The sequence below is a fragment of the Cnephaeus nilssonii genome (genome assembly GCF_951640355.1).
Source record: "Cnephaeus nilssonii genome assembly, chromosome: 2".
Classification (NCBI taxonomy): Eukaryota; Metazoa; Chordata; class Mammalia; order Chiroptera; family Vespertilionidae; genus Cnephaeus; species Cnephaeus nilssonii.
Window position 1 is genome coordinate 12,988,612 of NC_137073.1, and position 16,622 is coordinate 13,005,233.

The 16,622-nt window shown below is 57.5% G+C and overlaps 1 protein-coding gene across 2 annotated transcripts; it reads left to right on the forward strand.

The window, feature by feature from the left end:
- Window positions 1-1,027: 1,027 nt before the first annotated feature.
- PIGQ (phosphatidylinositol glycan anchor biosynthesis class Q) lies at window positions 1,028-16,407 on the forward strand. Of its 2 annotated transcripts, XM_079781615.1 has the most exons (12): window positions 1,028-1,187; window positions 4,520-5,218; window positions 7,332-7,463; window positions 7,618-7,738; window positions 10,005-10,131; window positions 10,463-10,616; window positions 10,759-10,870; window positions 11,624-11,704; window positions 12,280-12,394; window positions 13,996-14,057; window positions 14,942-15,095; window positions 15,645-16,407. In XM_079781615.1, exons 1-11 carry the CDS (start codon window positions 1,045-1,047, stop codon window positions 15,092-15,094), a joined length of 1,899 nt encoding a protein of 632 aa, XP_079637741.1. In that variant the 5' UTR covers window positions 1,028-1,044; the 3' UTR covers window position 15,095; window positions 15,645-16,407. The 2 variants fall into 2 exon arrangements, with proteins under 2 accessions (XP_079637741.1, XP_079637740.1); XM_079781614.1 differs by having other exon boundaries at window positions 14,942-16,407.
- The last annotated feature ends 215 nt before the right edge of the window (window positions 16,408-16,622 follow it).

Sequence of the window (16,622 nt, forward strand, 5' to 3'; positions counted from 1 at the left end):
TCTGATCATTCATTTTCTCCTCTGTAAACCAGGACCAAACAGCTCCAAGTTCCTGGGTGGAGGTGCTGGGAGGGTTCCAGGCAGTGGTCAAATCTAGGAGAGCCTTCCTATGAAGACTGATTCCTGCTACTTAAAAACAGCAGGGAAGTGAGGCCCCAAAAGGGTGGGAAAGTGCGGGTGACTGAGTCTGATGCCCAGATAGGCTCCTAGTGCCAGCAAGAGGTCTTCAGGGGGAGGGGACAGTGCCTGGTCCTGCTCCTGAAGGCTGATGATGGGGTGCTCCTGTCTATCACCAGGATATTGGGGTCTGTAGTTTTTAGGCCATTCACCTCTGATAAGGTTCCCTCCATACGTCGAGCCCCTGTGGGTGGGGGCATTAAATGGGTCAATGTAAAACGTGTGCAGAAGGTGCTCAATAGTTGTTGCTACTGGTGTTAGGGTATTATACCCCAGAGCAGAAGAGGCAAGGAACACTCCTGAGATCAGATCAGATGGCTGAAGCCTCTGGGCTGGTCCTCCCGGGCCCAACAACTTCCTAGCCCACCTGTCTCTGGGGCGGGGGTGGGTGTGGGTGAGATACCAGTGTTCGAAGGTGCCAGCCTGGGGCTGGGGAGGCAGCTCTTTCTGGAATTACACATAGGGCATAGGTGTCCTTTCACCCTGGGAGGGTGGGGGACCTTAAAAGCCTGGGTCCCTCAGATGAGGAAACCCGCAGAGGTTCAGCAACTGTGGGAAGGTGGAGGAATTGGAAGGCAGGGGTGTTGGGGGTGCTGCAGATGGATTGGAGGGGGCACAAGGACACTGGGGGGGGGGGGGCACAAGGATGCTGCAGGGAGGGACAAGGTCGCTGCGGGGTGGGGAACAAAGAGCCTGTGTGGGAACAAAGACGCTGCGAGGAAGGAAAAACAAGGAAACTACGCGCGCGTGCCCCGGGCTCCGGGGACAGGAACGTTGCATGCGCGGAACGCTCGGGCAAGGCCGGCGGGCAGCCCGAGCGCCTTTGGGGGCCGGACCGTCGCGCGGCAACGTTGGGAGCCGGCGGAAATGGGGCTCGTGTCCCGAGGCACCGCCACAGCGGGGCTGGGGACTGCGACTGCGACTGCTGTCGTCCGCTCTGGCCCGCCCAACGCAATCCCCAACCTCATCTCGAACCCAGCGCCCGAGGGCACGGCTCTCGGGAGCAGCCGGTGAGCATTCCCGGGGAGGGCTGACGGCCGTGCGGTGTGACCTTGGGGAGCCCCCCTCCCGGCCCCAGCCCCGGGGCTGTGGGCCCCAACTCCCCGGTCGCGGCGGGACCAGGTGCAGGCGAAGGAGCGAAAGGCTCTCCCGAAGACGTCTCCCGGGCCGGCGCAGATCTCTTCCCACTCGGAGCCTCTGTTTCATCATCAGTAAAAGGGGGACGCCACCTGCCAGGGCCGGCCTGCGACTTAGGAGGGCAGTGAGCGGCCCCCGCGAGCTCCCCCCTCCCAGTCCCTCTTCAGGAGGCCGTTTCCCCAGACCCGGTGGATCTGTGACCGGGCCATGTGGGTGCTCTTGGTGGGGAGTCTGGTCCCAACACCCGGTGGGGTGAAGGGCGCCTGGCCAGTCGTTCCCGCTGTTGACCCACCCAACTTGGGTCTTGCTGTGGACTCTTGGGAAGGGCACTCAGGGTCAGAGAAACTGGCTGTCAGCACTTTATATTTGTCCCTGACTGCAGTAAAGGGCAAACAACAGCATCCTAGATTCATGGCCATTCTTCTGAAACGAGAGGGGAAAAGGCACTGTTCACAAAACATGGGGAAAACATTTTTTAAAACACAAACAACATGGGGTAAAAACTAATTCTTGTGAGCTATGGAGGAGCAGTGCCTGGGAGGCCTCACAGAGGAGGGTTGCAGCCAGTAAGATGCCCCTGCCCAGCCATACCTGGGCTTTTTCCTGGAGCCAGTTTGTGCTAAGGATGATGGAGGGGGAAGTGCAGCTCTGCTTCATCAGGTAGACTGGCCTCTGCTTCTGTGGGGCGCGCACCCAGAGATCCCGACTCATCTGGGAATGGACTGTTTCATAAGGGAACTTGGTGCCATTTCTAACAGGGGAGGCTTTTCTAGGTATGGGCCCTTGTTTTCGTTGTCTTTTTTTTTGGGGGGGGGGGGTTGTGTGGGTATCTTTTAGTCTTTAAAGGTGTGCATGTTGCCCAAGTTACTGCCTTGCTTTCTCCGAAGCTCACCTCTGCTATCGATCGCCTGCTCTTTCATCTCTTTCTGGCTGTCTGATCTGAGCAGACTTCTTTGTGCTCATCACTCCCAGAGGCTGCGGTGGGAGCAGGGATGGGAATTTGCTCCGTAATCTGTTAAGAGTTCTTTCTCACTGCCCCGCGGGTAAGAACATCAACTTCTGCTCTCTGCTCTTCCTTAGACATGAGGAGCTGCTGCTTTTTTCTTCTTCTTCTTCTTCTTTTTTTTTTTTTTTTTGGTTAACTTTGTAGATGAAGCATAATGTGTACAAGGCGACAGATTTTCCCAAAGTGAGCATACCGGGTAGCCAGTTTCCCTCAGAGCACCTGTTCGCCGTCGGTCCAGTTGTGCTGCTTCTTCTACAGTGAACTCCCCCCGCCCCCACTTGTCAACAGCTGCCTGGTTGGAAGAATACTTCCCAAATGAGCAGTTTTCCTTAGCTCTTGGGAAAGTCGTCCCCACGAAGGCTGTGATGGTGTCATCTGGCTGAGTTGCTATGCTCTGACAGGCTGGCACTGAGAGGTTTGGACTGTGCTGCCTGGTCCCCATGGTGGTTGTCAAGCCAGACACACCGGGTCCCTCACAGGCAGAATCGCTCTTTCCCTCTCCGGAGGGCAGTCCCTGCAGAAGGCTCTGGAAGACAAGTTGGCTCTGTATGCCTTGATGATGGCCACAGGGATCTGGCTCCAGGCGGCTACAGTGTTGCCTGCCCTCCCTGGTCACTGGGGGCGGGGCCTTTGGACTCAAAGGGGCCCTTTCAGCTGGAACCCATAGCTGTGAGAGGCCCTTTTCACAAGCTGGCTGGGAGAGGCCTCGACCCTCCGGTCCCAAGTGGGCTACCTGCAGGGGAGAAGAGCAGCTGCATCAGTAGCCTCTTAAACCCTGGGCATTTGTGTCTGTGTGAGGCCTCCCAGTGCCCCCTGGTCCTCAGGAAAAGGCTCCCTGTGCCTCCCACAGTGTCACACTGCCCCAACATGTGTGTGTCTCTCTCCTCTTGTCCCCAAGGGCCTGGTGAGCCTGGAGGCCCAGGCTTAGTCCAAGGCCTGTGTTTTCTCCCTCCACTATGGGCTCCAACTTGGGGGTCTTAGCTCAGGGTGGCTGCTCTGCCCTTTATGCCGATGAAGTGGGGGCCACCCGTGTCTGAGAAAGGGCATACCTCCATATGAATGCCCTCAGTCCATACTTGGTGAGGTCCTGCTGGGTCAGGTCCCATCTGGGAGGGGCTCAGGTGGAAGAATGAGGTGACTGCTGAGAAACCCTCATCCCCAGTGAGCTTACTTCTGGGCAAGTTAAGGCTCAGGGTCCCACAACATTCAGGAATTTCGGCCACTTGGTGCTGTTCCTGTTGCTCAGAGGCCATGTGAGGGTAGTGAGAGGCCAGGAGGCTGGTGTCCTCCTCCGGAGAGAAGATGACGGTGTCTCCATTCCCCAGGGCTAGTGAACTTCTCCCACCCCCACTTGTGATAGCTACATGGTGGGAAGAATACTTCCAAAGAAGCTGCTCCACTGTGTCAAGAGGAAACACTGCCCTGTGGGGAGCCCTTTCCTGAAGTGGCGGGAGGTTGGGGCTCCCAGGGCAGGATGGGCACGGCTTCAGGCTTGCGGTCAGGGTACGGGCAGAAGCCCTGTGAGAGCTGAGCCTGTTCTCTGAGCACTGAGGCTCCTCCAGGAGGCTCACTGGGCAGGAGGTGGGCTCAGGTTACCAGGCATCTTCTGGGGTGTCTGCACCAGTGCCCACAGCCACCAGCAGTGTGCACGTGTCTGGTTTCCCTCAGCCCAGCAGCAATTTGTTTAAATTTTCAACTTTATTCTTGTTAGCTTAGTTAGTAAATCAAGGTTGTTTAGAGTTTTAATTTGCATTACTTTAATTGTTAATGAGACTACATTTTCCTGCGTGCTACACATAAAAAACTAATCAGTGTCTTTAAAAACAAAAGTTAAAACCTTTTGTTTATCTTCGAAACCCCTGCGAGTGGTACTGAGCAGGTCATGTAATAGCCTGCTTGTTGTCTCTGAAATGGGGGAAAGCATTGACCTGCCTTGGGGTGGGGATGAGGGGTGACTTGGGGCCTGTCTCACAATAGCCCAGGGCAAAGTGAGGCCAGCGCCCATGGGAGATGGACAACTGGGGACCCCACACCAGCCTCCATGGCCAAACCCAAAACTGGGTTACTCCAACCAGTGGGGTTTGTGCCACACATTGGCCATGGCCTATAGCCACAGGGATGCCAGCCACCCTGGGGCCATGGAGGCATAGTGTTGGTGGCAGCAGCAGCTCTGAGCTAAGCCTCTCCCCTCTCTTCCAGTGTCCCCAGCATGGTGCTGAAGGCTTTCTTCCCCACATGCTGTGCCTCAGCAGACAGCGGCCTACTGGTTGGACGGTGGGTCCCCGAGCAGAACAGTGCTGTGGTCCTGGCCGTGGTGCACTTCCCCTTCATCCCCATCCAGGTCAAGGAGCTCTTGGCCCAGGTGCAGCAGGCCAGCCGAGTAGGCGTGACTGTGCTGGGCACCTGGTGCCACCGTCGGCAGGAGCCCGAGGAGAGCCTGGGCCATTTCTTGGAGGGCCTGGGCGCCATCTTCTCCCACGAGCCCTGGCTCCAGCTGTGCCGGGAGAGGGGCAGCAAGTTCTGGAGCTGCAAGGCCACCCACCGGCAGGTGCCTACCTCCCCTAGTGCCCCCGGCGAAGACCAAGTCATGCTCATCTTCTATGATCAGCGCAAGGTGCTGCTGTCCCAGCTGCACCCGCCCACAGCCCTGCCTGACCACCAGGCTGGGGATGCCACGGCCAGCACTAGGGGCCTGGCTGCTGTCTTCGACACAGTGGCACGAAGCGAGGCACTCTTCCGAAGTGACCGGTTTGATGAGGGCCTCGTGCGGCTGAGCCACTGGCAGTCAGAGGGTGTGGAGGCCAGCATTCTTGTGGAGCTGGCCAAGCAGGCCTCGGGGCCCGTCTGCCTGCTGCTGGCCTACCTGCTGTCACTCATCTCAGCTGCCAGCACTTGCCGGTAGGTACCCCTGGGGCCAGGGTAGGAAGGAGTCAGACTCCTAAGTCCTAGGCCCACCCCTCAGTGTGAAGGCCCAGGCAGGGCTGTTTGGAGGCTCATAGCTGTCCTCCACGCTTCAGCCTTCCCCTATTTCCTCTCCTGGTATCTCAGAGGGTGTCCTGGTGGTGGCTGCTCTTCTGGTGACCCGCACTCCTGAGGAAGAGCCGGGCTTCCTGGCAACCTTGGCGATTGCGTATGACCCACAGGGCAGGGGTACTGGGTGAACCTCAGCTCCAGCCCTTGAGAGGGAGGTGAGACAATGGACAGACTGAGTTGTTGCTGGCTGAGGGCTGGTGTTTGCCCTGCCTGGGAGTTGTTCGTCCTCCTAAACACATAGAGGCCCGCCCACTTCCCTGTCCCCGGCAGCAGCAGGGCAAACACCAGCTGTGGGGGGGTATCCACTCACTGACAGTCACGGGTGTGGTGTGGTGGTCTCCAGCCTTGGCCACTCTGGAATCACCTGGAACACTCCTGGCTGCAGGCCTGGTCAAGGGATTTATAAAGCCCTAAGGGCCCTGGGGAATGCTGGGGCAGCACCAGGGTGTTCTGGCTGGGCTGTAGGGGCCCTCTCTCTGTGATAAGCCATCTCTCTGGTGGGGGGGCACCCTCTCCCCTTAGGTCTAGGGGTTTAAGTTGTCTGGTTTGGGGACTGACCTTGCCTGCTCTCTTTGCCTGTTCTGGCAGAGAGACCTTGGCAGCTGTGTGTGGACACGCCTTAGATTGTGGCGGCTGCAGGGAATGGGTGGGTTTCAGAGCTTCATGATTCCCTTGGAATGAACTATGTGAAAGTATGTCTGGGCCTAGCTACAATTTTGGGGAGAGAAGCTTCTTAGCTTTTAACAGCTTTCAAAGGACCCAAGAAAGGTTAATAACTACTCATGTGCCCCAAATTTGAATTAACCCATCAGTCAGATGTTGGTCAAGGACTGGTGATGATTATGAAAGAGTCATGGCCGTCACCGTGCAGTAGTGAGCCCCGTGTTTCCCCCAGGGCAAGCCCAGGGATGCTGTTGGGGCCTAGGCTGCCCAGGGCTGGTCTGAACCTTGGGGAGACTGCTGTGCAGACAGCGGTCTGTGCAGACAGTGCGAGGCCACCTTCTATTTGATTGGAGTTGGTGGGGAGGGGGCAGGAAGTATGCTGAACGCGTTTCATTTCTTTTTTTAAATATATTTTTATTTATTTCAGAGGAAGAGAGAGAAACATCAATGATGAGAGAATCATTGATCGACTGCCTCCTGTATGCCCCCTACTGGGGACTGAGCCTGCATCCTGAGCATGTGCCCTTGACTGGAATCGACCCAGGGCCCTCCAGTCTGCAGGCCAACGCTCTATCCCACTGAACCAAACCAGCTAGGGCCATTTATTTCTTAATTTATTATTTTTTTCATTTCTTGGATTTGGTTCATAGCTCATTGGTTGGAGATGAAGCCTTTAAACTTTTCAAGGGTGGACCTCTTCCTTCTGAAGAGTCCAAGTGCGGCAGGTTGGTGGCTGTGTATTTTGCACCAGCCCTTTCTCTTTTCCTGCCGGCACAAGGTTGTAAGTGGAAAGGGCCTCTGGGCGTGGCTGAGTTGCAATCCAGCGCTTTCTTCATCTTTGCTTGCCGGCGTGTCCCCTCAATGTTTGAATGTCTGTGGAAGCGTCTCAGTGCTTCCTTTGCCTGGAGAGAAATCAGTCTCATTGGGAGTCCAGGTCAGCCCAGAGACCCTTGACGAGGCTCACTCATCCAGCACAGCAAGGCGCTGGGTGACAATACAGTGTTTTCTCTCCACTACCGGGGTGCATTTGGCCTGGAATCAGCTCTTTGTGAGGTGCTCGGGCACCCAGTTAATGGTTGTGAATGTACCATGAGCCCCACTGGGCTGCTTATCTGGGCCCTCCCACCTGTGTTCCTGCCCTGCTGAGTTCACAAGTGTGGCCATCGATGTTTGGTGCCACCAGGGCCTCCGGCTGAGCCTGGCTTCCTGTCTGCACAGTTTGGGGTATTGGTAACACTGAGGCAGCCCTTGCTCCCTGGCAGGCAGGAGAGCCCCAGGAGGAGCTGAAGGCCCATCCATCTCTGCTCCTTCACAGGGTATTCAAGCTGTGGCCACTGTCCTTCATCTGGAGCAAGCTCTCCACGTGCGAGCAGCTCAGGCATCGGCTGGAGCAGCTCACATTCATCTTCAGCACCCAGAAGGCTGAGAATGCCTCGCAGCTGATGAGGTTCGGGGCCTTCCCTGGGTCTACTCGGCAGCGGCCAGATGTGCCATAGGCCAAGCCCCTGCCCCATCTCCTTCTCTGCACCAGACCCATCCTCGCTGACCCTTTCTGGCCAGGCCGCCCTCACCGTCCACTCCTGTTGGACCCCTCCTTCCAGGAAGGCCAACATGCTTGTCTCCGTGCTCCTTGACGTGGCCCTAGGCCTCACGCTGTTGTCCTGGCTCCATGGGAAAGACCGCATTGGGCAGCTGGCTGATGCCCTTGTTCCCGTGGCTGATGTGAGTTGGATGGGGTGGAGCCAGGTCTGGACTCCAATCCCTGTTTCCTGGGGTGGGGGTGGGGCCCTTCCTGGGGGCAGCAGAGGCCCCTCAACCAGCTAGAGCAGCTCTTCCCCTCCACGTTTTGTGGCCCAAAGAGCAATCCTTCTCACTGACCCCAGACCAGTTCCCTAGGAGCCATGGAGACTTGGATCTGCCAGGTGCCCACCTTCCCACTCAGGGTCAAATTACAGCTCCTGGCTTCTAGCTTCTCTTCCTGAAGGTGGCCATGTCTGGGGGCCACTTTGTGGTCAAGGCTTTTAGGGGGAACCCACCTCCCTGGGCCTGGCCCAGTGTCATAGTGTTCCTGTTGCTGCCCCCAGTGCATGACTTTCTGCTCTCCTGACTGCCTTTTGGGTTGGGACCTCTGCATGGTCAGCATCACGAAAACCTGTGTGTTCAGGGCTGTCTGTGTGCGGTTGAGCTCTGGCCTCCCATCCGTCAGTGGTCACCTCGCTCCCAGCATTGGTTCTGTAGTTCCCATGCTGAGAGCCAGAGGTACCAGCTCATCTGCTATGCTCCTGGACTTGCCCTGCACATCTGGGCAAAGTTTCCAGGGCCCGGGTGCTACTTCCCTCCTCCCTGCCACGTCATCCTTCTAGGGTCCCCCTGCTGCACTCAGCTTCTCTGCCTTCCTTCCTCAGAGTCAGTGATCCTGTCACTTCTGTTGGGAGCTTGTCTTCCTAGTTTGGGCAATCCCGCTGGCCTCTTAAGCTACCCACCAGCCTCTTCAGGGGCCTTCTGTGACTGAGGCCTGACTGGGTGGCCCTTGTGGGCTCAGCCTCCTCTGGCCATTATCAGCGTCCAGCCATGGTTGCTTACTGGGCCTACTGTGGCTGGACCGGACTCTGTAGGCAGGAGCCCTCACAGGCTGAGAGTGTCCGTGGCTTTTCAGAGTGGCCCAGCTTAGAGGAAGGAGAAAGGAGGGGCTGGGGGCTGGGAAAGAGGCTTGGCTACTTTGCCTGCTCCTCTGTGCTCTGCCTGTGGCCAACTTCACCCTAGACCTCCTTTCTGTGAAACTGCTCAGAAATATAAATATTTAATTAAAAAATGAAAGCCTCTTCCTGCTGCCAAGCTCTTATCCTTTAAATATTAAATAAGCTCTATTTATAAAGAACGTTCTGTTCCCCTTCTCACTGCTCCTGATACGGCTGAGGCCTTCACACAGGGTTGGGAGAGGCCTGCAAGGCAGGTGGGGTTGGGGGTAGGGATGGTGGTGGTGGCATACCTCTGACTGTGAGGCAGGGATGTCACTGCTGTGGCCACAGCATTGGCTGAGGCCTCAGGGCCTGCCCACTGGGGCCGGCATGGCACACGGACATTGGCTTTCCTCCTAGGGCAGCCAGGACACTCACTGGACAGCTTCATTGCTTGCTGGTGAGGGTCCCTGTGTTGTCTCTGGCCCTCACTCGACATTGATCTTGACTCTGAGTCCCCATCTATCCTTCCCTTTAGGGGACCCTCCCATTCTCCTCTCTGCTACCTGAGCCCCTGACAGGCTGGACACCTTCTCCCTCACCTGAGGTCCTCCACCCAGGGCAGGCCCAGGCCTCTGCTGTGACTGGTGGTGGGTGGGTCCTTGGTGGAGGGAGACTGGGTGGGCCCACAGGCTGTCCCTACAAGGTTCCCAGTGAGCCTGGCTCTGTCCCATATCCTGGAGCCTGGGGCTAAGGGCTTCTGTGGGTACAGTGGCCAGAGTGGTAAGATGGGGCAAGGATGCTTTATTCTTTTTTTTTTTTTTTAATATATTTTATTGATTTTTACAGAGAGGAAGGGAGAAGGATAGAGAGTTAGAAACATCAATGAGAGAGAAACATCCATCAGCTGCCTCCTGCACAACCCCCACTGGGGATGTGCCCGCAACCAAGGTACATGCCCTTGACCGGAATCGAACCTGGGACCCTTGAGTCTGCAGGCCGACGCTCTATCCACTGAGCCAAACCAGTTAGGGCAAGGATGCTTTATTCTGAGGTTGATTCCCATCAGGGGCTACCTGTCCAGAAGGCCAGGAACAGACTATTGGCATCATAGGTTGTGCCTCTCAGCCCCGAATCCCTGAATATCTGTGAAGAGGGGTTCCATGGCCAGACAGGTGTGGGAAATCCCATGTACCCATCATGATAGAAGGTGGCTGTCCAGACGCCTGAAGAAGGGAGCCCGGGCTACCTCTGCCCTGCACAGACGGGCCGGCCCAGTTTGTGGACAGCATGCCCCTGTGTCCTCACAGTGGGTGGCCGAGGAGCTGCAGCACCTGCTGCAGTGGCTGATGGGCGCACCCGCCGGGCTCAAGATGAACCGGGCACTGGACCAGGTGCTGGGCCGCTTCTTCCTGTACCATATCCACCTGTGGATCAGTGAGTGCTGGGGGTGGGTGGGCCATGGGACTTCCCAGGGATCCCTGACTTGGCTCCCAAAGCCTGTGCCCTCAGGGACACAGGCCCTGGTTGAGCAGGGCAGTGGGGCCCAGGCCTGGCACCACCCCCTTGGCCCCTGCTTCCTGCCCTCTTGGTGTCCAGTGCGTGTGGAGCCCTGCTGTTCTAGGCTGGCTACTCTACTGAGGGATGGCCAGTGGCATAGTCTGTCACTCACAGTTTCCAGAAGACTCAGGCACCATCCTCAATGAGGACTTGTGGGGGACCAGGACCTTCTTGAGCACCCTCTCAGGGCTGACCCCCCTCCTGCCAGGCTACATCCACCTCATGTCCCCATTCATCGAGCGAATCCTGTGGCACATGGGCCTCTCAGCCTGCCTGGGCCTGACAGTTGCCCTGTCCATCCTGTCGGACATCATCGCCCTCCTCACCTTCCACATCTACTGCTTCTATGTGTATGGTGCCAGGTGGGTGTGTGCTCCCCACCCCTGTAGGCTGGCCCAGTGCAGCCCTCCATACCCTGGGCACCAGAGACAGGCCCTGGGGCTGGGTGGCTACAGGGGTGGTGCAGTACCCAGCCCCAGTCCTGATGGCACCGATGTCCTGCAGGCTGTACTGCCTGAAGATCTGTGGCCTTTCCTCACTCTGGCGCCTGTTCCGAGGGAAGAAGTGGAATGTTCTGCGCCAGCGGGTGGACTCCTGCTCCTATGACCTGGACCAGGTATTGGGCAGGATGCAGGGGAGGGTGCACCCTGGCCTCACCTGGCCAGTGTGACCTCCCAGCTCCAGTCCAGCCAACCCCTGTAAATGAGCCTGGCCAGTGCAGCTGCTTGGGCACCATGAGGAGGCAGCCTGCTCCTGTCCTGCAGCTCACTTGCCACAGGGTTGGCATCAACCCCGGGGACCTGGGGAGTCTGCAAGATTCAGGATCATGTGGGGCCCTCAGTGCAGAACCTTATCCCACGTGGGAGGTCGACCCTGCTCTCAAGAGACTGCTGGGCCCTAGGGAATCAGTGGTCAGCAGGCTCTAGAAGTGACTTGGCAGTGGGCCCTGGACATGACCCTAGGCATGGGACTCTGGTTCTGGCTTATCCCATTAGCTTGCTTAGACCTAACACATGGAACCTGAGTGTTGCCCTCCAGGGCGTGTCTTTTTCTGCATGATTTTCACAACCCTTTGTCTTTGGTGTATGTGGCTGTACACCTTACTGGCTGGTCCTCTCTCTGTCCCCATCTCCCATGGGTCACTGAGTCTGGAGGGCATGCATTCATTCACCCCCAGTACTGGAGAGAGCTGTCATCAGCAGGCTTTCATGAGTTGTCTCAGGAAGCCAGTGTCCTACCAGCAGGCATCCCCTTTCTGCTCAATTATAGGGTGGGCTTGGTGGGGAGGGAAGCAGGGGTGTGGCAGTGCTGTGGGGGCTGTCCCCAATGTGAGCTTCAGCTGATGCCAAGGGTCCCCTTCTCCTGGCAGCTGTTCATTGGGACTTTGCTCTTCACCGTCCTGGTTTTCCTGCTGCCCACCACGGCCCTGTACTACCTGGTGTTCACCCTGGTAAGCTATGGGGGACTCTGGGCATGACACCTGGCCAAGGGGCCTTGCCCGCAGTACTTAGAGTGGTCGCTGCCAGATGTGCCTGCCAGCCTGGCAATTATGGGCAGGCTGTAGGCCATATGGGGTATGGCTGTCTAAACTCTCTGGGCAGTGTGTGCTGGGCCCTGGAGTGCATAGGGGTTCTACCCTGGGAGCCATCACCCACCGCTCTGGGACACTTAGCTGGGTACAAGGAGGACAGGACCCACGGTGGGCGGGTCATGGTGGAGGTCTCCCCGTGTCTGGCATGGGGGTGGGGACTCAGATAAAGGAGGGAGCAGCACCTAGGTGACCTGGGCCGAGGGACCAGTGATTTATTTCCCTGGATCAGAGCACCGTCTCTTCTGACCTTGTGGGAGGGCCAACCTCTCCTGCCTTCTGCTTCCCTGCCTCCTGAGCTTGCGTCTCGGGTTTGGAACGGGATTAGTGCCCTCCTCAGAGTGGGATACATGCTCTCCCAAGGCTCTTGAGTCCCTGGTCACCCTTCTCTGGCCATGGTCCTGGCTCAGAGGCCCTGAGCACTGTCTATGCTGCAGCTCCGGCTCCTGGTGGTCACTGTGCAGGGTCTGATTCATCTGCTCGTGGACCTTATCAACTCCCTGCCGCTGTATGCGCTCGGCCTGCGGCTCTGCCGACCCTACAGACTCTCAGGTAGGTCTGTGCTGGGTGGGCAGGCACACACCTGTGGGCCCTGCAGAAACACCAACTGCACCATGTGTGCCTCCTGCCCGGCAGCGGTGGTGTGCATGGGGTGGGTGGGAAGGGAGGACAGAGACCCCTGGTCCCGGGCCGTCTGCTGGACCAGTTGCCTGCACTGAGCTGGAGGTAGAGGGCCCAGCTGGTGCTCAGGTTTCAGAAGCCACAGGGATGATATTTCCTTATTTTACCCTTTTCTGTGACAAGTGTGAATATCTGCCCTGAGGTCTGTCCCCAGTGATGTAGGTAGTACCTGCATGTGGCTCAGAGAAGACGTGTACTCGTGTGGTTGTGTGGGGCTGTGTGTGCCTGCTGGTAACTCAATTTTGGAGGCAACATGCCAGGATGGAAGATGCTGGGCTGGCCAGATCTGTGTGACAAGATGCACTCCTACCTGGTACCCAGCAGACCACTATCTGCTGGGACAACGCCTCTCATCCCAGCTGCCCCCGGCCATCCCTTGTGCAAGTGGCTGCCCATTTTTATGCTGATACTAACCACTGGGTTGGCCACATGCCCCTAAGGGGAGGCTGTCCCCCGAGTTGGTCACAGGGTTATGGGTTGGTGTAGGGGCTTTGAACACAGGGCCCTTGGAGAGTTCTAGCACAGCCCCTGTCCAGCAGTTGTTCAGGTGGTCCCCGAGTTGACCACAATGCCCAGGAGGCCCTGACCCCAGTTTGCAGCTTGGGGACACCCAAGAGCTCATTGTGGCTGCTCCCAGCCAGCTCAGACCCAGAGGATGTGAATATGAGTGTTCCACGGGTTTTGGACTAAAGTCTGCTGGATGCCCTTAAACCCTCTTTACAAGGCTCTTTCCCTACAGATGGCCAGGCCAAGGACCCATCTACTGTGCTGCCCAGGTTCTCAGCCCCCAGCCTACACCTCAGAATGCCAGTGCAACACAAGTGGAGAGACCAAGACTTGGTACCCTCCTCCCCCATACCCTGGCTCACTGCCAGAGTAGAGTTGTTTTAACTTCACATTAAAGGCCCCAGATGCCGCTGTCTCCTCTCTTCTTCCCTGAATTTGCCTTGGGCCTCTTCATCAAATAATAATTAGCTCATATTTCTCGTTTCAAAAAACCTTCAGCCTGGGAATCCCCAGGCTTGGGTGTCCAAACTGCAGGCCAGGGGCATGGTAGGTCCCAGTTGGCCACACACACAGAATCTGGAAGACATTTAGATGCCAGTAGGACAGCCGCCACCCAGCAAGTGCCCGTTGGCTCTGTGGGAAAACCCACGTCTCGTTTGGAAAACAGCACAGGCTGTGCTCCACTGCTAGCCAGACACTCAGTTTTTTCCTCTCAGTGGATTTGTGTAGGAAGCTTTGATATTGGCCCAGCAACCCATTCAAAGAGGCATATGGGAAGGACAGGCAGGGCAGAAGAGCTCAGACAGCCCTCTGAGTGCTGCCCAGAGGTTAAGGGGCCTTCACCGCTCCTCTGTCCACGCCTTCCTCTGCTGACAGAGGAGGAGGGCTGATGGGGGTTGTCTTCTGGGCCCTGGGAGCCCTGGAAGTCCACTGCCCTCCTCAGGAACACCTTGTTCTCCTTGTAGCCGGCGTGAAGTTTCAAGTCCTGGAGCATGAGGCTGGCAGGCCCCTCCGCCTCCTGATGCAGGTAAGGCCTCTGCATACCCCTAACACTGCTGTCTGTGGACAGATCCCGCTCCTTACCCCATGATGCTGCCCATGTGCCTGGGCAGCTGGGATCAGGCCCCTCTTTGCTGCCCTGGGTTTAGAGCATCATGGGCCCAGGGTAAGGTACAGGCAGGAGGGCCCAGCAGAGCTAAGGGGTACAGCCCAAAGGGAGACTTTCCCATCCCCAAGGCCTCTCTGCACTGTGACCAGCTCTGCCTGGAACCTTCCCCAGTAGAGCCCATGGACAAGATCCCCTGCACTATCAGATGCATTTGGCTGTCTAGGGCTCCTGCCTACTTGGCTATGGGTCCCTAAATCCTGCCCTGGGTTCCAAGTGCTCTTGTTCCAGGCAGAACAGCACAAATTTGGTGAAGGCATTGGGACACACATCTGTTCTCTGTTGGGCTCTTTTATCTGAAACAGTCTTGGGGCCCTGGGCCTTCAGGAGGGAGCAGGCTACTTGCCAGGTGACCCCCCCTGGATGATTCACTGGTTACCAGTGTTGGGTCCAGGCAGGTGGGGTTGGCCTGAGGATCACTGGGAGAGGTCAGATGCGGAGGCAACTGGTGCCCTGTGTGGTTTTCTCGTGTGAGGTGTGTCCCTGAGAAGGCTCCTGGGAGTTCCATGGGTCCTGGAGTGGAGGGGTCTGCACTCTGCCAGCCCAGCCCACTCTCCTCCCTGTGGCCTGCTCAGAACAGGTCATTCCCTCCCGAGCTGCTCATCCTACCCCATGGACCACAGGCAAGAGCACAACTGGCACAGAGCTGGCCCCAGGGATACCCCTCACCCCCTCTGAGGGCTTTTGAGGCCTAAAGAGCTCAATCCCAGGGAGTTGGGGGCTGACTGCTACCCTTATTCTTTCAGATCAACCCCCTGCCCTACAATCGTGTGGTACACACCTACCGACTCCCCAGCTGTGGCTGCCACCCCAAACACTCCTGGGGTTCCTTGTGTCGCAAGCTGTTCTTCGGGGAGCTCATCTACCCCTGGAGGCAGAGAGGGGACAAGCAGGACTGAGGTACCCCGGCCACCAGCCTGCCCAGCACCATTGCACGACATGGTCAGCCCTCAACCCTGCCAGGGTGGTGTTGACTGTCAGGTAGCATGTGGCCCTGCACTCTACCTTCCCTGCCCCTGTTCATCTGGGACCTCTGCAGGCCCTACTGGGCCTTACCTGTCACATATCCTCCCAACTATGAGGTTGAATTTGAGGTCATAGGGGTGGCCAGCCTGGTCAGCTGGCCTGTGCTCCATATTGAGCTCTGTTTGCCTCAGGACCCACTTCCAATCTGTTGCAATGGCACTGTTAGCCCAATGCCCCCAGCCCTCCAGGTCTACCAAGGAGCCCCACCCCCCTGACTCTGCTCAGACCCAGACCCTGTCCAGGAGGGATTTATAGAGCCCCACCTCTGCCCATATCCTTTCTCAGTGGGGTGAGCTGACAGGTCTGGCTGCTCCATGGTGGTCCAACTCTGGCGTGGGTGGAGGGACTCCTCCCAGGTTGCACTCTACAGTTCCTAATACTTTGACCCCCAAAGCATCTCCTTCCTTGGGGGTTTTTCTGCAGATGCACTCCTGGGTCCCTGACACCTCTCAGCTGCCTCAGTGGAGCAGTGGCCAGTATGGGGGATCCAAGCAATCACTGACCCCTGGCCCAAACCAGCAGCCTCAATGAGGCAGGACCCTCCAGGAAGCTGGATGGCAGTACTCCTCATGCCTTAAATTGCACAGTGTTACTTGTGATGCTCCCTGGGGAGATTGCTTTGCAGGAGGAGCCAACCATGTGCGTTGAGAATCCCTTTGCAGGAGGAGCCAACCCCAGGCCATGTGGGGTGCTCAGAGCTGCCTTGCTAGAAGCTGAGTGCCCACCTACCCAGCTGCCCAGTTCCGGCCACATACCTGCCCTGTGTCCCTGCAGGAACAGCCCCTTTGGCCAAATCTTCCATCTCCCCTCACTGGCTTCTTGCAGAAGCAGGCAGCTCCTGGGCAGATGCTTCTGTAGCCCCTGGGGAGGGGTCCTGGCACTCAGGCTGCATCTGCCTGCTGGCTGGCTGCAGAATCTGTGTGGGTGTGAGCCACAGAATCCCCAGGGTGAGGAAACCTGAGGATACAATGGCATCACATGCGTGCCGTAGTCAGGGGGGAGGGGAGGGGGCAGTACTTCCTGTTCATTGTGGGCACTCAGAACTGTCCACTTCTGCCACCCACACTCCTTGAGTGCAGGTCACAGTGGGGGCCCCTATGGAAGTCCTCACCAGCCCAGCATCTGCTGGGTTAGATCCTGGCTCAGTCTTTCTCTGATGTGACATTAAAGATTCTTGTGTTTGTGATGCTCTGCCTTCTCATGTCCTGTGTGCAGTGGGTCTGGGGGGCTTTCTTCTCCTGGGGTGGTACGACAGCTGGTTCCCATTATTTGTTCTGAGATGACTACCACATCTTTTCTGGTGATGCCAAGATGGGGGCACTGGGCACCCTGTCTCTTGGAGCAGGACTCTGCAGGTCTGGTGAGGGGGTGTATAGGCTCTGGCCCTTAAAGATGTCCTAG

Excerpts from the sequence above, each read along its gene's own strand:
- PIGQ (XM_079781614.1), top strand. The coding sequence starts at position 1,045 with ATGGGGCTCGTGTCCCGAGGCACCGCCACAGCGGGGCTGGGGACTGCG. Across the intron at positions 7,739-10,004 it reads CCCTTGTTCCCGTGGCTGAT|TGGGTGGCCGAGGAGCTGCA; the intron begins GTGAGTTGGATG and ends GTGTCCTCACAG. Across the intron at positions 10,132-10,462 it reads CCATATCCACCTGTGGATCA|GCTACATCCACCTCATGTCC; the intron begins GTGAGTGCTGGG and ends CCCTCCTGCCAG.